Raw genomic sequence first — 17,271 nt, 5'->3', positions numbered from 1 at the left:
GACCCCTTTGTTCTGGGCCTGAGTGAGGCAGAACATCATGCTGTGGAGGAAGGCTGTTCAGTGGTATCTAGGAAGGAGAGAGAGAGAGAGAGAGAGAGAGAGAGAGAGAGAGAGAGAGAGAGAGAGAGAGAGAGAGAGAGAGAGAGAGAGAGAGAGAGAGAGAGAGAGAGAGAGAGAGAGAGAGAGACAATATGAGTGGTAGTGCAGAGCCAGGGACAAGATCTAATTCCCTTTACCCCCAGTGACCTACTCCTTCACATCATGCCCTGCTTTCGTACAGTTACCACCCATAGCCCATCAGATGAATTAATCTACTGATGATTGACAGCTCTCATAATCATTTTACCTTTGAACATTTCTGCATTGCTCACACATGAGCTTTTAAGGGGAACAGCTCATATTCAAGCCATAACAAGATACAAACAAATTTTGGGAAAAAAAATGAAAAGATAAGGAGTATTATGAAGACATTATTGTCCTTATTTTATGGGTAACATTGGGTTCCAATGTAAGCACATTTATTAAATACACACTTATAGGGCATCTTTAGAGTCCCATCCCCTAGACCAAGTAGTGGGAATAGACAGCTGAGAAGGTATAATCCCAGCTTTACAATCTCACAGACGTGCCTTTGACATTTAGGGGGTCACTAATGACCTTAAAGGAGAGACTAGAAATCTAGTAAAAGAATTCAAGTTCATGAATCCACCAGGAAATGTGTAGAAATCGAGGAATGGTTGGAGAAAAGAATGACATGAGGGAGTAAGTAGAGATATGATTTTTGGGGGTGTCTGGGAGGTTACCAGATGACAAAGAGAAGGCCAGTCACAGGAGAAGGGACAATACTTGTAAGCTTGTTGACAATAGCTTTTAGACTTAGGCAGAAAACGGCTTCACACTATAAAATAAGCTAAACATGCATCTCTCAAGGGAAGAGTTGAAGCAAACATGTTCAGCAGTGCCCTTCACATCGGATCTCTCAGTCAACAAATCCTTCGAGGCACCTACTATGTACCAGCCCCAGGAAATGACAGAGTAAGAAATATGAGGTCTCTGAGCTCAAAGGTTATGAAAGAAACAAAGAGCTGTGAGGAGATGGGAAGGAGGCCTTCTGCAGACAAGTCAGTCAGAGAAGGCCTGGGCAAAATGGACCCACTTCAGCAGAGACCTGGAGGAGGGGAAGGTGTTGGCCCAACCAACAGCCGGAGGGGTTCTAGGCAAAGGGCCCAGGCACAGTGCTGAGGAGGCGGGACTAACGTGCTGGGCCAGCTCTTATTCTCTCTTGAAGACACTTGGGAAGGCTTAGTCACCGCCACTGCTGTTCTCCCTGAGAGAGCTCAGCCTTCTTCTGCTGGGGTTCCTGTTTCTCCTGGAGCCTCCTTCAGCACACTTGTTTCTTTGTCATCCTTTGTTTCTAAGCCTGCCTTTCCAGTAGAATCACTATTTGCATTGATTTTGCTCACCACCGTTGATAGAATACTGTTCTACATAATTCATTCTACATAAATATTTGCTGGCTGGAAAAAGGAAAATAATTATTTTTGTAGAAACTATAGGACTCAAGGGAAGCCTTTCCATTCTCTAGGTATTTATTGGTAGGCCTGTTTATACAACAGGGCTGTCATATCTGTTCTGCAGACCTGTAATGGGATAATTTATGTGGACAACCTGGCTGTGGGTTGGCCCTTGGTAGACACTCAAGGGGAAAAAAAAGGTTCCTTGAGGCATAACTAAGTGAATGAAAGAATACCTGGTTTAATTGGTCCTGAGAAAGTTGGAACACTTGTGCAAGACTCTTGGACATTAAGCTTTTCAGGCTTTTTCGTCAAATCTCTAAAACCAAAGCTGCCTTTACTTCCCACTGGCTCTGAGAAGTGGCTATTCCAAATGTGCTCTATAAACTAGGCTCAGCACAAGTGGTGATGACGTGAAGAAAACTCAACCTGAACAGAACTCAACCCTGGGCCTTGAGCTCCAGATCTCTTCACGTCATCACCACTTGTGCTGAGCCTAGTTTATAGAGCACACCAGTTACGAGGTTTGTATCAGGACCCTAATCCTCAACTGTAAGCTATGTTTGATGATGAATACCTATAAAAACAGGGTTTGACCCTGTGGGACTGGATTGAAATTGGAGACATCAGTATGAACTCATGTACACACACACACACACACACACACACACACACAGACACACACAGAGACACACACAATGAGAAGAATAGACACAGAGACAACTACAGATACATGTGAACATGTGAGTTGTGTACATACATACTTTACTTAGTTGTCCACTAAGAAGGACCAGGAGCAATGACACCCCAGCAGCAATGAGCACTCCAACCTACATCTTGGTTTCTAAAAACCATTCTCCATGAAATGAACCATGAAAGGAACCAAGTTCTTTGGAGAAATGGTTTATGCTAGAGTTGGGGGAACAAAATATATGACACAACAAAATGAGCTTGGATCATCTGCTCATACCAGAAAGGAAGGAAGTCCTTAAAAAAAGATGCAGGCACGTCAGAGGGACACAAGAATCCACCTGAAAAGCTCCCAATGGAGGAAAAACTGGAAAAACTTGGGCAACAAAGTAAATAACATAGATTTAGATTATAACTCAAAGCATAAAATACATATGCCTGAGCCCATACTAACATAAATAAATGATTCACTAAGTAACTAAAGGAGGCGAAGAGACTTCTTTATAGAATTGCAAATAATATTCAGGAGGTGGTGGAATGGTTCTCCCTGGCCTCCCTAGGCGTGGGCTGAATTTAGAGACTCACTTTTAGGAAGCAGAATACAGGAAATGAGGAAAATAGTAACTTTACAGTGGGCAACCTGCAAGCAGCACCTTAACCACAGGATGAAGTTTGATCTCACCAGTGATGTCATGTGGCATTGTGTACCCCTAATAGGTAGTGATAAGAAGGACACTGCCTATCTGGGGTGTTCTTCCCCAAACTCCATTATCTAATCAAAATACAAACATCAAACAAGTCCCAACTTGAGAAACAATTCACAAATGTACTTAATTCAGTATTCCTCAAAATTGTCAAAGTCATGAAAAGTAAGTAAAGATGGAGAACCAGAGACCACTATGGAGACAAGACAACTAAATGCTGTGTGTAGATCCTGGAACAGCAAGAGGACATTGATGGAAAAACTGGTGATGTCTTAATCAAGTCTGGAGTTTAGTTGCTAGTAATAGATACAAAATAGTAGTGTTGGTTTTTAATAGGCAATGCGAAGACGATAACATGAGCAAAACTGAACTTATGTGAAGGGTGTTCTCTGCTGTATCCTTGTGACTTTTACGTAGATGCAAAATTACTGCAAACTTTTTCAAAAGTTTATTAAGAAAAATCAGAGTTTGGGGAAGACTCGATGATAATATCTGAAAGCACATTATGAGCTCACAGGGTAGTAGGCACACAGTTATGAACACAAAGGGACGGTCCCTCGAACTGAATGAAATTTAGTGATTAATGAATCTTAGAAATGTTCAATTTCCTGTCCTCTGTGATTTTTTCCCCTTAAGTTTTGCTACCTGAGACCTTATATTAAAAGAGATGCTTTGACGCCTGATGTTTAAAAATTAAAAATAAATTCCTGAGGTCAGCTTGTTTATTTCCCAGTTGAAAAAGAATTTGTCACATGTCATTTTCTCATAATAAGGGTAAAAACTCACTCATTCCCAAGTTCATTTATGTCAGCTTCTAGGGAGTTTGGATTCCAGGGAAATACAAAGTCCTTGTGTATACATATGCTCCCATACACTCAGCACCAGAGAGTTGGGTTCTACAGAAACTGGATTCACTGTGTGAAAAGCTGCTTTATGGTCTGGTGGCTTTCTAAAGTCAGCTGTTCTCCCTCCCAGAAGTTTAAGTGGGTTGGAGGCCCTGGAGAAATGAGAAGAATCTATCTCCATGCAGAGCATACATTCTAAACATGATTCTCCTTTAATATGGATCAGAGTGGTGTGAAGTCAGTCTTGAGGGTGCCTGTGAGATGCTCATAAACACAGCATTCTCTCCAGCACATCCACAGTTAGGAAGGGAATGTATTCACAGTTTCAAGGTCTGCCTGGGGAATCTCAGGGTTAGGAGATCTAGGAGATTCCTGAATAGAACCCAGAAGGCTCCAGGAGGCTCCTGAACCAACTTGGGCTTTTACCCTGTGACACTAGGATCCCAAGAAGACAGGCTTAAGGAGTCACAGGGTACACATGAAGAAGCTGCATTCAATTTCAATTTGTGAACTGTGCTGTGAGAATCATGCTTTAGTACACACATGTACACATGCAGGTGCACAAACCAGCATCAGTCAATGTTCTGTGAGCAAACGAGGGGAAGACTGGTAAAAATAATTCCTCCAGGGTAGGTAACACAAAATCATCTCAGTGGACATTGTAATGCTGGCTTGCTGATTTTTTCCCCTCTTCCCACCCTTCATCTCCCTCTCTCTCTTCCCGATGCTTGCATCCCATTAAGGCAATCTATGTAATTCTAAGACCTTTGCATTTCTGTACCTCATTTTCCTTATCTATAAAATATGGACAATATCTACCTCATGATATTAAATGGATTAATAAATAGAAAGCATTTAGAAGAGTATTTGCACACTGTAAATACTGAAAAAGTCATTTTATGAAAATAGTTGACAGGAGATTTAACATTTTATTGGGAGAGTTAAGAATTATTTTATGGAGAAGGTGACAGTTGAGATGAGCTTGTAAATGCATTTACTGCACCTAACCTATCAAACATCATAGCTTAGCCCAGCCTACCTGGACAGGCTCAGAACATTTACATTAGCATACAGCTGGGCAAAAATCATCAAACACAAAGCCTACTTTATTATGAAGTGTTGAGCATCTCATGTACACACAGATGGGTGTTTGTAGACATGATGGGATGTGAAAACACAATATCCCCAAACACTGGCAATGCAGAGGAAATTAATAGGAAATTTCCTATTACAGAGGAAATTCCTGTAGTATGTATCCCCTCTGGGAACTATGGCTCCCTGTTGCCACTCAGAATCTCAGAGAAGGTTGCAACCTCATACCAAGAGTTATGGAAAATTCAAAATGTGACTTCTGCTGAATATGTATAGATTTTGCACCATTGTAAAGTTGAAAAATCCTAAGTCAAACCACCTTAAGTTGGGAACCATTTATACTGTGTAATTCTATTTAATGAAGTTTGGGAATAGAATTTTATATCAATGAGCTAATCTATGGAGAGATTTCAGAAGAGTAGCCACTTTGGGGCATTGACTGGGAAGACTTGTGGTGGGCTAGAGATGATTTATATCTGTACCTGTATGTTTACCTGCAATTTAGTGGGTAGGTAATTCATATGTGTTTTGTAGAAGTGATCTATGGAAAAAAAGGTTTACTATGTACCATTTAAAAACATGTGTTCAAAATTTAAGGTTAAGGAGGAAAAGCAGGGCACAAAACTAAACATGCTCAAAACAACCTTGAATGAAATGTAATCTATTTACAAATTAAAAGGAGAATAATGAACATTTTAACATTGGTCATTTCTGATAGGGGGGGATTTCAGTTTGACTGTCTAGAAGGAATGCCCCAGAGGAGTTTCCGAAACACTGACTCAGTGATAAGACCCCAGCCAAACTCTCTGAGCAGAGCGACAGAATGCCAGTTCTGTTCTTTCCTAGGGGAGTAACTTTAATCAAGTTGCATAAACTCCTAAACTCTCTCAACTGTAAATGGAGTTACACTGATTTGAATACCCTAAGGTTGAATGGGGGGCTAAAGAAGATGAAGCATGAACCTCTGCCCAGCATCAGGTGCCCAGAGTGCTCAGGACATGCCAGTTACTGCTGCTATTAAAGGAAACAGAGGCGGAGGAGAGTGAAGCTTGTTCAGGTTCACTCTGACTGTTCCTCTTTTCTGGATCATCTGAAGAAATGGAGGCTACTCAGGGGGATTTAAGAAGAGGAGGAAAGTCCAGAGCAATCCCCAAAGGAAGTAAGGGGAGTTGCCGAGGAGGCAGGCGAAGGCCCACCAGCAGCACTGGCACCCAGCTGGGGCAGAAAAATGAGTGTTTCTAGGTGAAATCCTTCAGCTCCCTCCCAAAGAGGATGGCTGAGATGTTCCTGAGTTGGGGATTGTACTGGGAAGTCCAGGTTTGAAATGTGGGATATAAACTCCAGAGAAAATAAATGTAAAGAATGCTATTTTAACTGTGAGAGTTTTAAAGTTGAGCATTTTGTATGTATATGGCTGGGATATAATGTGTATATATAACATGGCATTATTTATGAAAATCACAGAAGTCCAGATCACTGACTTTCCTACACAAGGAAACACTTCCTCCTTGTGATATCAAATGGTGATTATTAGAATACAATACTCGCATGCCATTGGACACATAATGTGGTTTTTTAAAATTAAAGACTTAAAAGCAGCATACAACAAGGATGCAGCTACATCGATTTTATAGCAACTCAATTCACAATAGCAAAATTGTGGAACCGACCTAGATGCCCTTCAGTAGATGAATGGATAAAGAAACTGTGGTATATATACACAATGGAATGACTTGGGATTAAAAGAATAAAATCATGATATTTTCAGGCAAATGAATGGAGTTGGAGAATATTATGCTAAGTGAGGTAAGCCAAGCACAAAAAAACCAAATGCTGAATGTTTTCTCTGATATGTGGAGGCTGATGCATAATGGGGATGTCTGGGGAGCATGGGAGGAATGAATGATTAGAGAGGGCAAAGGGGAGGGAGGGAAAGGGAGGGGGCATGGGGGTGGGAAAGACGGTGAAATGAGATGAACATCATTACCCCAAGTATATATATGAAAACACAAATGGTATAGCTCTTCTTTGTATACAACTAGAGACATAAAAGTTGTGCACTATATGTGTAATATGAGTTGAAATGCATTCTGCTGTCATATATAATGGGTTAGAATTAAAAAGAACTATACAGGCCACCTTGTAAAAAATAAAATAAATAAATAAAAATTTAAAATTAACTAACTCTGTTAGAAACTAGTAGAGTCTACAGCTTCTCAGGTGGAATTAGGGGAAATTTAATTGGTAGTCAATAATGGATGAAGCATGAAATATACACATACTCCAGGCATTTGAATCCTTTTTCTTACTCAGGGAGAGAGGCTTATGATATTTAACGCTGTCAGTCAGCAAAATCATGTGCATTGGTTAGCCTGCAAAGAATTAGAATTGACTTCTAATTTCAATGTGAATAAAAAAATTATAATTAAAATAGAAACAGAGGAATCACGATGCTGGGAAAAGAAATCAAGAAATTTTTCTTATAGGAAATTTGTGAAAATCATATTATGAGGCCTAATAGGATTTCATATTATACTTTCATCTGGAGTGTGGGGAGGGAATTGTGTCAACATCCACAGCCTTGTCTTTGACTGCAATCCAATTAAAAGTTGCTCGAAATGATATAATGCACGCAGGGTGTTCTGAACAGCTGTCTCTGAATAATAATGATATTTATAATAATCCCATTAGCTATCATTTTTATTAACACCTTTTTATATAGCAGGCAGTGTGCTAAGCATTTTATGTTCTAGCTCACTTACTTCCCACGATAAATCTAGGAGGGAGGTATTTTCTTTTACACATTTTATGAGTAAGGACAACAAAGCTCTGACTAGGGTGACCAACTGTGTAGGTTTTCCCAATATGTGGGACTTTCATTGCTGATCCTAGGAAAGTCCTGGACAACCTGGGACGAGCTGGTCACTCTTTAAGAGTGACTTGCTTGGTTTTTAAGTAGTAGAGAGATGGATTTAAACTTGTTTTCCTTGATTGATTAACTCTCCTGCCTTCTGCCAGCCCAGCTCAATATTACTGTCCACAATAGCTAGAGAGCAAAGACATTCTTCGTAGCCTGAGAGGAGGCCTCGGTCTAGGTTGAAACTAGTGAATATTAGTTCACATGGAGTAATTGAAAATGTCATCTTGACTTTCCTGTCCCCACGCCTCAGAGTAAGTGAAGTTGAGCATCCTTGATGACATTTTCAAAGGGCTTTACTGTCACTGTAGACAACATTCAGGGTGGAGCCCACTTACCTTGGGAAGGGGGTAGAGATGGCACTGCGGTTGGCCAGTGTTCTGCTTACAAAATTCCAGAGTGTGACACACCACATCAGCATTCATACCCGCCTCAAGCCTAGAGGGAAATGGGACAAAACAAAGGCTATTAACGTCTCTCAGGAAGGAAAGACTAGGAAACCGAAGCTATTTCAGAGAAAGATGAGTCTCCAGAAGGGATTCTAATACCAACTACTTGGGGCAGCCTGGCCTTCCAGAGCCTCATGTGGGTAGCTTCTGGATCATAAGGATTTCTGGCTATTGCTCTCTGCTCCATCTAGAATAAGGTCTTAGGGGCAGAAAGGGCACACACCGCCCTCACCTGAGTCAGCTTTCTCATGAGTTTTGAGGTTCTGTTTAGATGAAACCACAAATACAATTAGAAAGGTCCTGGGTGTAATTTGAGGGAAGAATATTTTGAAGTTTGCAGGCTAAAGCAAAAAACAAACAAACAAACAAACAAAACATTTATGATACACTCTTCAGCACCTAAAATTATTTTCTTTTTCTTTTTGGTACCAGGGATTGAACTCAGGGGCACTCAACCACTGAGTCACATCCCAAGCGCTATTTTGTATTTTATTTAGAGACAGGGTCTCACTGAGTTGCTTAGTGCCTCACTGTTGGTGAGGCTGGCTTTGGACTCACATGATTCTCCTGTCTCAGCCTCTAAAAATGATTGTCTTAGGTATAATTTAAAACATCTATTTTCCTTTAAGCAAAGAAAATATAATATAGAATTATTTCTTTCCCTGGGATGTTGTAAAGATAGAGCTCTTTGGTGTACATCTAGATGAACTTTCCATATCCATTTTCTCTTTGGCACTCCAAAAACTGCTTACCAAAAAAAAAAAAAAAAAAAAAAAGAAAGAAAAAAGAAAAAAAAGAGTATGATGTGCTGCTTTGAATGAAGGAAAAACTATGGATTTTTAGTAAAAAATTTCAATGATATTATTGATTCAAACCAAGCCAAAGCAGGAAAAACAAACAAATCCAACAACTTTGGTTGGTAATACCAAAGATAAATTTTTTGTATTATTTTTGAGATAAATCTTTGTATTATGTGGACAATGATGGGTTCTAGAAAACACTTTATGGAGTTTCTTCCAGGCCACTTGACTTTCCCCTTCAGCTATAGGGGTGAGCTTCTGGTAACCATTTTGATATATTAGTCCCCCTTATCTTTGGGGGATATGTTCTGAAACGTTTGGTGGATACCTGATGCAGCAGAGGTAACAGGTTTATACCAAACCCTGTATATATCATACTTTTGCCTATACATTCTTAACTACCATACAGTTGAATTTATAAGTTAGACACAGTAAGAGATTAACAACAATAATGACAAATAAAATAGAACAGTTCCAATAATATTTCATAATAAGAGTTATTTAAAACTTATAAATTATTTCTGGAATTTTCTAGCTAATATTTTTGGATGGCAGTTGAGTGCAGGTCATTGAAACAGGACAAAGGGGAACTCTGTACCTTATAATTCCTGGCCAATTGATTGAACTTCATCAGACAACTGTTCCAAGCAGAACCAATCAGATGCTCTCTTAGGAAAAACTGGAATTGTTAAAAAAAAGTTTGACTTTGGTCCAGACTATCCTCAAATTAAAAGGAGCTATAGTCAGCTAGGACTGTAATATAGTCATCTCCCAGCATGTGGACTGAGTCTCTGGAAAGCGAGTCTGCAGGAAGGGGTTCTGGGGCAGAATACAGAAGGAATGAGGAAGCCCAGGGAGAGCACACCAGGGTTCCTTTGGTTTCCAGGTTCAGTCTCCTTTAGATACCTAGATATGTCCCTGCCCTTGAGTTTCATGATTTATGCGCTCTAGGTTCCTTACTTCTCTCCCTATCAAACCATTACAGTGAGGACCTCCGTGTCTATTACTATTACTGCCACCTTTCTTTTCCTCTCCCTGACCCTCCTCTTCTTCCTCCTCTTCCTTCTTCAAAACCCAGGTCAAAGAACCAATAAAATACAAATAAATAGATGAGCAAAAGGAAGTCTATTAGAGAGCAAAGGAAGGAAAACAGGGGGCGGGGGAGGAGGAGTAGGAAAGAGGGAGGGAAAAGAGGGACCAAGTATTAAAATCAAATTTCACCCACATATGAGTTTGTCAGGATGAACCCAACCACTATGTGTAACTACAAAGTTCAAATAATAATAATAATAATAATAATAATAATAATAATAATAATAATAATAATCCATCTCAAGGTCAAGTTGTTTCTTTCTTGCAACTGCAGGCAATTATAGTCATATGTGATCCAACCCTTGAGAACTAATGGTTAGCACTGGAACACTTGGCCAGGGCCCAAATGTAAGTTATTGAATCTGCTCCTCACTCCATGCCCATCTCTGTTTATTTCCATGATGCTCATTTCACAGACCTGGGTTATCCACCCATCAAAAGGAATTTTAAACCTGGATGTGCAGAGTAAAAAATGAGATTTGAAAAGGTAAAGCAAAAATGAAAAGCAAACAAAACATTCTGGTTTTCACTTAATGAGTGAGCAGTGCTTTTAATGGTTGCTGAACATCATAATAATTTTAAAATCTCTAATAATTTTATCTTTGAACTACCACCCCTTCAAATGCTGGAGGGGACCTTGAGGATTTATTTATACCATGCATCCTCCTGTAGACAGAGCTGCCTGCTGTATTATCAAAACCGTGTCTTATCAAAGCCCATCAGAGAAACAGGTCCACCTTAAAATAAATCTACCACGACACGAAGATAGGATGTGACCATAAGCCTTCAAATTTCATTCCAGCCCAATGAGACTGACAACGTGGTTGACATGATGGCTTATCAACCTTGTGCAAGTAACAGAGTTAAGAAGGAAAAACAGTTCATCATAGTTCATCATGAAAGTCACCTGCTTAGCCCCAGAGTCCCTTCATGGGAGGTGTATGTGTGGGATGTAACTCAAAGTGTTAAAGAAAACCAAGTCTTCTAAGCAGCAGGCCAAGCTGTTTGTTACAGATAAAGTCAATTGCCAAACTAATGTCTACTGAGGGTCAGTAAATCAGGAGAGGGTGGCTGTTTTCACACATCTGTTCTCAACTTAATGGTTCATTTGTTTAACTGATGACTGCTGTCTTTATAGGGGTCTGGTATTTAGTGGACTCAGGAGAGTGATAGATGGGGCTCTGCTTAATCTTTGTTTTAAACCAAAGGCCAATATCCCATCTGTGGCAATTCTGGACCACCAGAGCCAACTCATCATACCGCATCCAAGATCTGTTCTCCTTTACCCTGCAAGAGAGCAGAATTTCAAGTGCATGAACTTGAATGTGGGAGTGGACATGGAGACCACTCAGTCAAAGAGTGAGGCTAGCCCTCTCTGATCTGGGGAATAGGAGAGGGGAACTGGGCAAGGATCCTCGAAGATCCTTTAAGGTAGGACTTCATCATCAAAGACTTAAAGTGAGAAGTACTCCTCTTGACAAAAGGATAACTTACTGAGCCCCATAAATCCACACAAATTTAATATCATTAAAATATGCAAGATGCATGAGAAGTAACAAGGTAGCACATTCCCTCTTAACTAATCTTGGGACAGAAGGTGTAGACTAGACATAATATATGATATCTTTAGGAAATACCCAAACTCATGAGAACCATTTTCACCTAACCATTTTCTTTTTTCCCCTGAGCAGCAAGTGAGACAAAAATGGTTGCATTTTTTTTTTAACTTTTTTTTTTGGCTCACAGAAAATTTGAAAGAAACATCTAGAGATTTCCCTCCTACTCCTGCTCTCACACATTCATAACTCCCTCAATATCAACATCCTCCACCAGTGCATTTGCTAAAATTCATAAGCTACAATGACATTTAGATGTCATCACTATTATTTAAAGTCCATAGTTTACACTGTGGTTCACTTTTAGTGTTGTACATTCTTTGGATTTGGACAAATGTGCAATGACATGTAGTCACCGGGTAAGCATCATACAGAGTATTTTCACTGTCCCAAAAGTCCTTTGTGCCATGCCTATTTTTCACTCCTTCAATCCTAAATTTTGGTGTCCACTAAATTTTTGCTGTTTCCATAGATAGGTCTTTTCCAGAATGCCATATATTTGGAATATCATAAAGTTGGAAAAGGGAAAAGGAATAAACCCTTTTCACTTTGCCTTCTTTTCTTCAGGAATATGCATTTGTTTTTCCTCCTTGTGTTTTCATGACTTTATAGTTCATTTCCTTTTATTGATGAATAATAAATATTTCATTGCATGCTTGTACCACAGGCTTAAAAAATCCTACTGAACGTTATGTTTGCTTCTAGATTTTGATGATTATGAATAATGCTACTATAAACATTCATGCGCAGCTATTTTCATGAACATAGTTTTCAGTTCAGTTAGATAAATATTCAAGAGTATAAGGGGGTATAGGAAGGGAGGGGGATAGGAATAGGAAAGACAGTAGAATGAATCGGACATAACTTTTCTATGTTCATACATGAATACACCACCAGTAAAACTCCACATCATGTACAATTACAAGAATGGGATGCTAATTAGAATACGTTTTATACTCCTTGAATGTATAATATGTCAAAAATATACTCTAATGTCATATATATCTAAAATGAATAAATAAAAAAAGAAAAGAGAAGAAAAAAAAAGTATAATTGTTGTATTGCACCGAAAGGCTATAGATAGTTTTTAAAGAAACTCGCTGTTTCAGTTGTTTTGAAATTTGGTCATTCTAATGGTGAGTTATGGTATCTCCTTGTTCATTTAATTCACAATCCCTTAAGAGCATATGATGTTTAGCATCTTTACATGAATTTTTCTGCTATCAGTATATTTTCTTTGGTGAAATATCTGTTAAGTTCTTTGTATCATATTTAAAATAGGATTTTTTTTATTATTGAGTTTTAAGAGTTGTGTTACTTATCTTTTTGTCACTCATAAGAAAATGCTCAAGATAACTAATTCAAAAGGAAGTAAGGATTATTTTGGCTCATGATTTCAGAACTTTCAGTCCATGGTCATTTGATCCTGATGCTCTGGCACAGGACCATCATGATGGGAGTATGTGACAGAGTGGGCCTGTTCACCTCATTGCTGCCAGAAAACTAGAGAGAGACAGGAAGGAGTTAGGTTCCCAACAGCCCCTTTAAAGACATGTCCCCAATTACCTTCCTTTCACTAGGCTCCACATCCTGAAGGTTCCACCACCTTCAAATAGTGCCACAGGCTGGGGAATAAGCTGTGGATTTCAGCTTTGGGAAACACTCAAGATCTAAACCACAGCAAGAAATCTTTGTGCATTTTGAATAATAGTTTTTTATCAGGTGTTTTTATTTTGCACGTAGTTTCTTCATTTATGTGTTTGACATTTTCGTTTCTTTGGCATTGTCTATTTGTAGAGTAAAAATTTTAATTTTCATTATATCTAGTTTATCAGTTCCTTATTCATGGCTCATAACATTTAGATCCTAAAAATTTATCATCAAACCCAAGGTCATCTAGATTTTCTTCTACATTGTCTTCTGGGAGTTTTATAGAGTTAAGCCAATTTGAGCTCCATTTGAGCTCATTTTTTTTTTGTGTGTGTGAAATCTGTGTCTACTTGTTCAATCCTAGTACATAAGAAAGTAATTCAATTTTGTATATTAGCCTTTTATTCTGCAACCTTGATATAATTGCTTATTAGTTCCTGGATTTGTTGTTGTTGATTCTTTTGGATTTTCTACATGGAAAATCATATCATCTACAAACAAAAATGATTTTATTTCTTCCTTCCCAATCAGTTTGCATTTTATTTCCATTTATTGTCTTATTGCATTGGCTAAGACATCTATTATGCTATTGAAAAGTATTAGTGAGAGAGGTGTCTTTGCCTGGTGCCTGATCTTAGTAGGAAAGATCCTAGTTCTCAGCATTAAGTATAATGTTAGAGTGAAGTAATATTGGCCAAATTATATTGTTATACTTATGCATTTGTGAATATAGAACAAATCCCATCATTATTTATAACTATAATGTACCAGTAAAAATGGTATAATTTTACTTTTAGGTTTATTGTAGTATTTATCAAGTTGAAGAAGTTTCCTTTTAATTTCCAGTTTACTGAGAGTTTTTATTGAATGGAGGTTGGATTTTTTTCAAATGATTTTTCTGTATCTGTTGATGTGATCATGCAAGTTTTCTTCTTGAGCCTGTTGATGTGATGAATTACATTAATTGATTTTTGTATGTGAACCAGCTTTGCACACCTGTGATAAGTTCTACTTTGTTGTGGTATGTGATTTTTCCTCATTATTAGATTTGATTTGCTAATGTTTAAGTTTTTTTTTTCTCTATGGTCTTGAGAATAGAAAATATTATTCTGTAGTTTTCTTATAATGTCTCAGTCTGGTCTTGGTTTTAGTGTGATGCTGATTTCATAATACGAGTTAGGAAGTTTTCTCTTAGTTTTTCTCTTCTGAATAGATTATACAGAATTGTTATGATTTCTTTATTGAATGTTTGATAGAATTCACAAGTTAGTCTATCTGGGCCTGGTGCTTTTTATTTCAAAGGTTAAATATTGATTCCATTTCTTTGATAGATGTAGGCCTATTCGTATTTTCTGTTTCTTCTTGGGTAAGTTTTGGCGGCTTAGGGTTTTCAAGGAATTGGTCTATTTCATCTAGTTTATCAAATTTAGAGGCATAATGTTATTCATAGTATTTCTTATTTATCCTTTTAACATCATGGGGTTTATAATGATGTTCTCTCTTTCATTTCTCATATCAATAATTTGTGTCCTCTCTTGTTTTTTCTTACTTGGCATGGTTAGAGGTTTGTAAGTTTTATTGATCTTTTTAAAGAGCTAGATTTTGGTCTTATGGATTTTTTCATATTAATTTCTTAACTTTAATTTCACTTTTTGGCTCTAATTTTTAAATTTATACTCCTTACTTGAATTTGATTTCTTCTTCTTCTTCTGTTATCATAAGGTAGAAGCTTAGATGATTGATTTTAGATCTCTCTTCTTTTCTAATATCTGCACTCAGTGCTAACAATTTCCCTCTAAGCTCCACTTTCTCTTTATTTCACAAATTTTAATAACTTGTAATTTCACTTTTAGCTCCTTTAAAATATTTTAAAATTTCTCTTGAGATTTTTTTCTTTGATCTGTGTGTTATCTAGAAGTGTGTTGTTTAATTTCCATATGTTTGGGATTTCCTGTTTTCTTTCTTTTGTTGATTTATAGTTTAATGCCACTGAGGTCTGAGAGCAGTCATTTTATGATTTCTATTCTTTAAATTTTGTTAAGATGTGCTTTTTGGATCAAAATGTGTTCTGTCCTGGTGAATATTCCATTGAGCCTGAGAAGAATGTGCATTCTGCTACTGTTGGATGAAGTAGTCTTTAGATGTTTTTCCTTGCTTTGAAGTATGTTTCCATCTAAAATTAATATAGCTATTCTTTCTTTCTTTGGATTAATGTTAGGATGGGATATCTTTATTCGTTCACCTTTTGTTTTTCAAAAATCATCAAAAAAGAGTATATTTAACCATACTCTGCTCATTATAGAGCAAATGGATGAACAGAATAATTCATAGCATATTTACTGAAATGGTAAGAGAGAAAGTGGGTCAAAGGAAGGCAGAGGAAATTTGTCTTATAGGAATCAAAACCAAGGGGCTCCATAATCATCTGGCATCTGCTCTATGTTGTACCTGTGGTTAGAAATGTACATGTAACGAACTCCAGGGATCTTCTAGCTCTTTGTTTAAGGTCTTGGTCAACTGGATAGCCACGATGCAACATTTGTATTGAGTTACTCTTTGTATTAAGCAGTTACCTGCATAGGTTCCTTTGTGTGTGCATGGTAATTGTTTATAAACCATGGATCCTTAGCGACCTTATAGCCACTCAATACTCCTGCCCCAATTTCTCAATTCCAGCTATTACACAAACAGTTATGTAAGAGATACACTTGGCATTTTACAGACTGCACTAAGTCCAATTTGGTTTTAAGGGAAAAATTGATAAAGTTGGTATCAGTCAGGATGTGAGAAGGTGGACCCAGCTGTGTGTTACATTGGAAGAATATGCAGGAAGGGTGGTGGGGGACTTCCCTTTCCTGCAGTGCACTGAGATCATCTTTCTTTTGTTTATTTTTAGATTTGGATCTTACTTTTTGTCAAGCCTCTCATCTCTGAGACTAAGCATTCACGTCATGGTCACATATTTCCTTGCATTTTTTTTTTGTTGTTGTTGTTTTCCTGTGTTCACCATGCACACCTGTTTGTTCTGTATTCTTGTCTATTCATTTTTCATCTACATATGTTTTCATGTTTATAGTGATTTCCTTCCAGATAACATATGGTCAAGTCTTGTTTTTGATCCACCCTGACAATCTTTGTCTTTTAACTGGTGCTTTTAGACCACTGGTGTCCAAAGTGTTTATTGATATAGATGGATTAATACTGCTATATTTGTTACTGTTCTTTATTTGTTGCTCTTGTCCTTTTGTTTTTCATTTTATTTTCCATCATTTTTTCTGCTTTTTTGTGGTTTTATTGCTTTTTATTATTTATTTATTGGTACCAGGGCTTGAACCCAGGGGTGCTTAACCACTGAACAACATTCTCAGCCCTTTTTATATTTTATTTTGAGGCAAGTCTTGCCAAATTGGTTAGGGCCTTGCTAAGTTTCTGATGCTGGCTTTGAACTTGTGACCCTTCGGTCTCAGCCTCCTGAGCTGCTGAGATTACAAGTGTGTGCCACCACACCAGTTCTTTTTTTAAAAAAATTTTTTGTAGTTGTGTATGGACAGCATGCCCTCATTTTATTTGTTTATTTTTATGTGGTGCTGAGGATCAAACCCAGTACCTCACACATGCTAGGCAAGTGCTCTTCCACTGAGCGATAGCCCCAGGCCTGTGGTTTTAAGTGAGCATTTTATATAATTCTATTTTCTCTCTTAGCATGTCAATTTGTACTTCTTTTTTTCTTACCTTTCTTAATAGTTTCTCTAGAGATTGTAATAAACATTTACAACTAATTCAAACCCACTTTCAAATAGTACTATTCTGCTTCAGGGTACTGTGACTATAATATAATAACCAAAAAAAAAATCCTAATTCCTCCTTCCTGTAGCTTATAAAATTGCTGTCATTTCCCACCT

The 17,271-nt window shown here is 37.8% G+C and overlaps 1 protein-coding gene and 1 pseudogene across 1 annotated transcript in view; both read right to left on the bottom strand.

Moving 5' to 3' along the window:
- Aoah (acyloxyacyl hydrolase) overlaps positions 1 to 17,271 on the bottom strand; it is a 202,798-nt gene that overhangs the window by 131,755 nt on the left and 53,772 nt on the right. Inside the window, exon 4 of the mRNA XM_005319198.5 lies at positions 8,101 to 8,200. Within this exon, the coding sequence (XP_005319255.2) occupies positions 8,101 to 8,200 (100 nt within the window). The remainder of the gene's footprint in view (positions 1 to 8,100; positions 8,201 to 17,271) is intronic.
- Positions 15,769 to 16,331, bottom strand: LOC101968785 (rRNA-processing protein FCF1 homolog pseudogene; annotated as a pseudogene).

Source organism: Ictidomys tridecemlineatus, chromosome 2, assembly GCF_052094955.1.
Source record: "Ictidomys tridecemlineatus isolate mIctTri1 chromosome 2, mIctTri1.hap1, whole genome shotgun sequence".
In the NCBI taxonomy this organism is placed as follows: Eukaryota; Metazoa; Chordata; class Mammalia; order Rodentia; family Sciuridae; genus Ictidomys; species Ictidomys tridecemlineatus.
The sequence above is the reverse complement of the archived record's forward strand: the minus strand, read 5'-3'. Positions and strand labels throughout refer to the sequence as shown.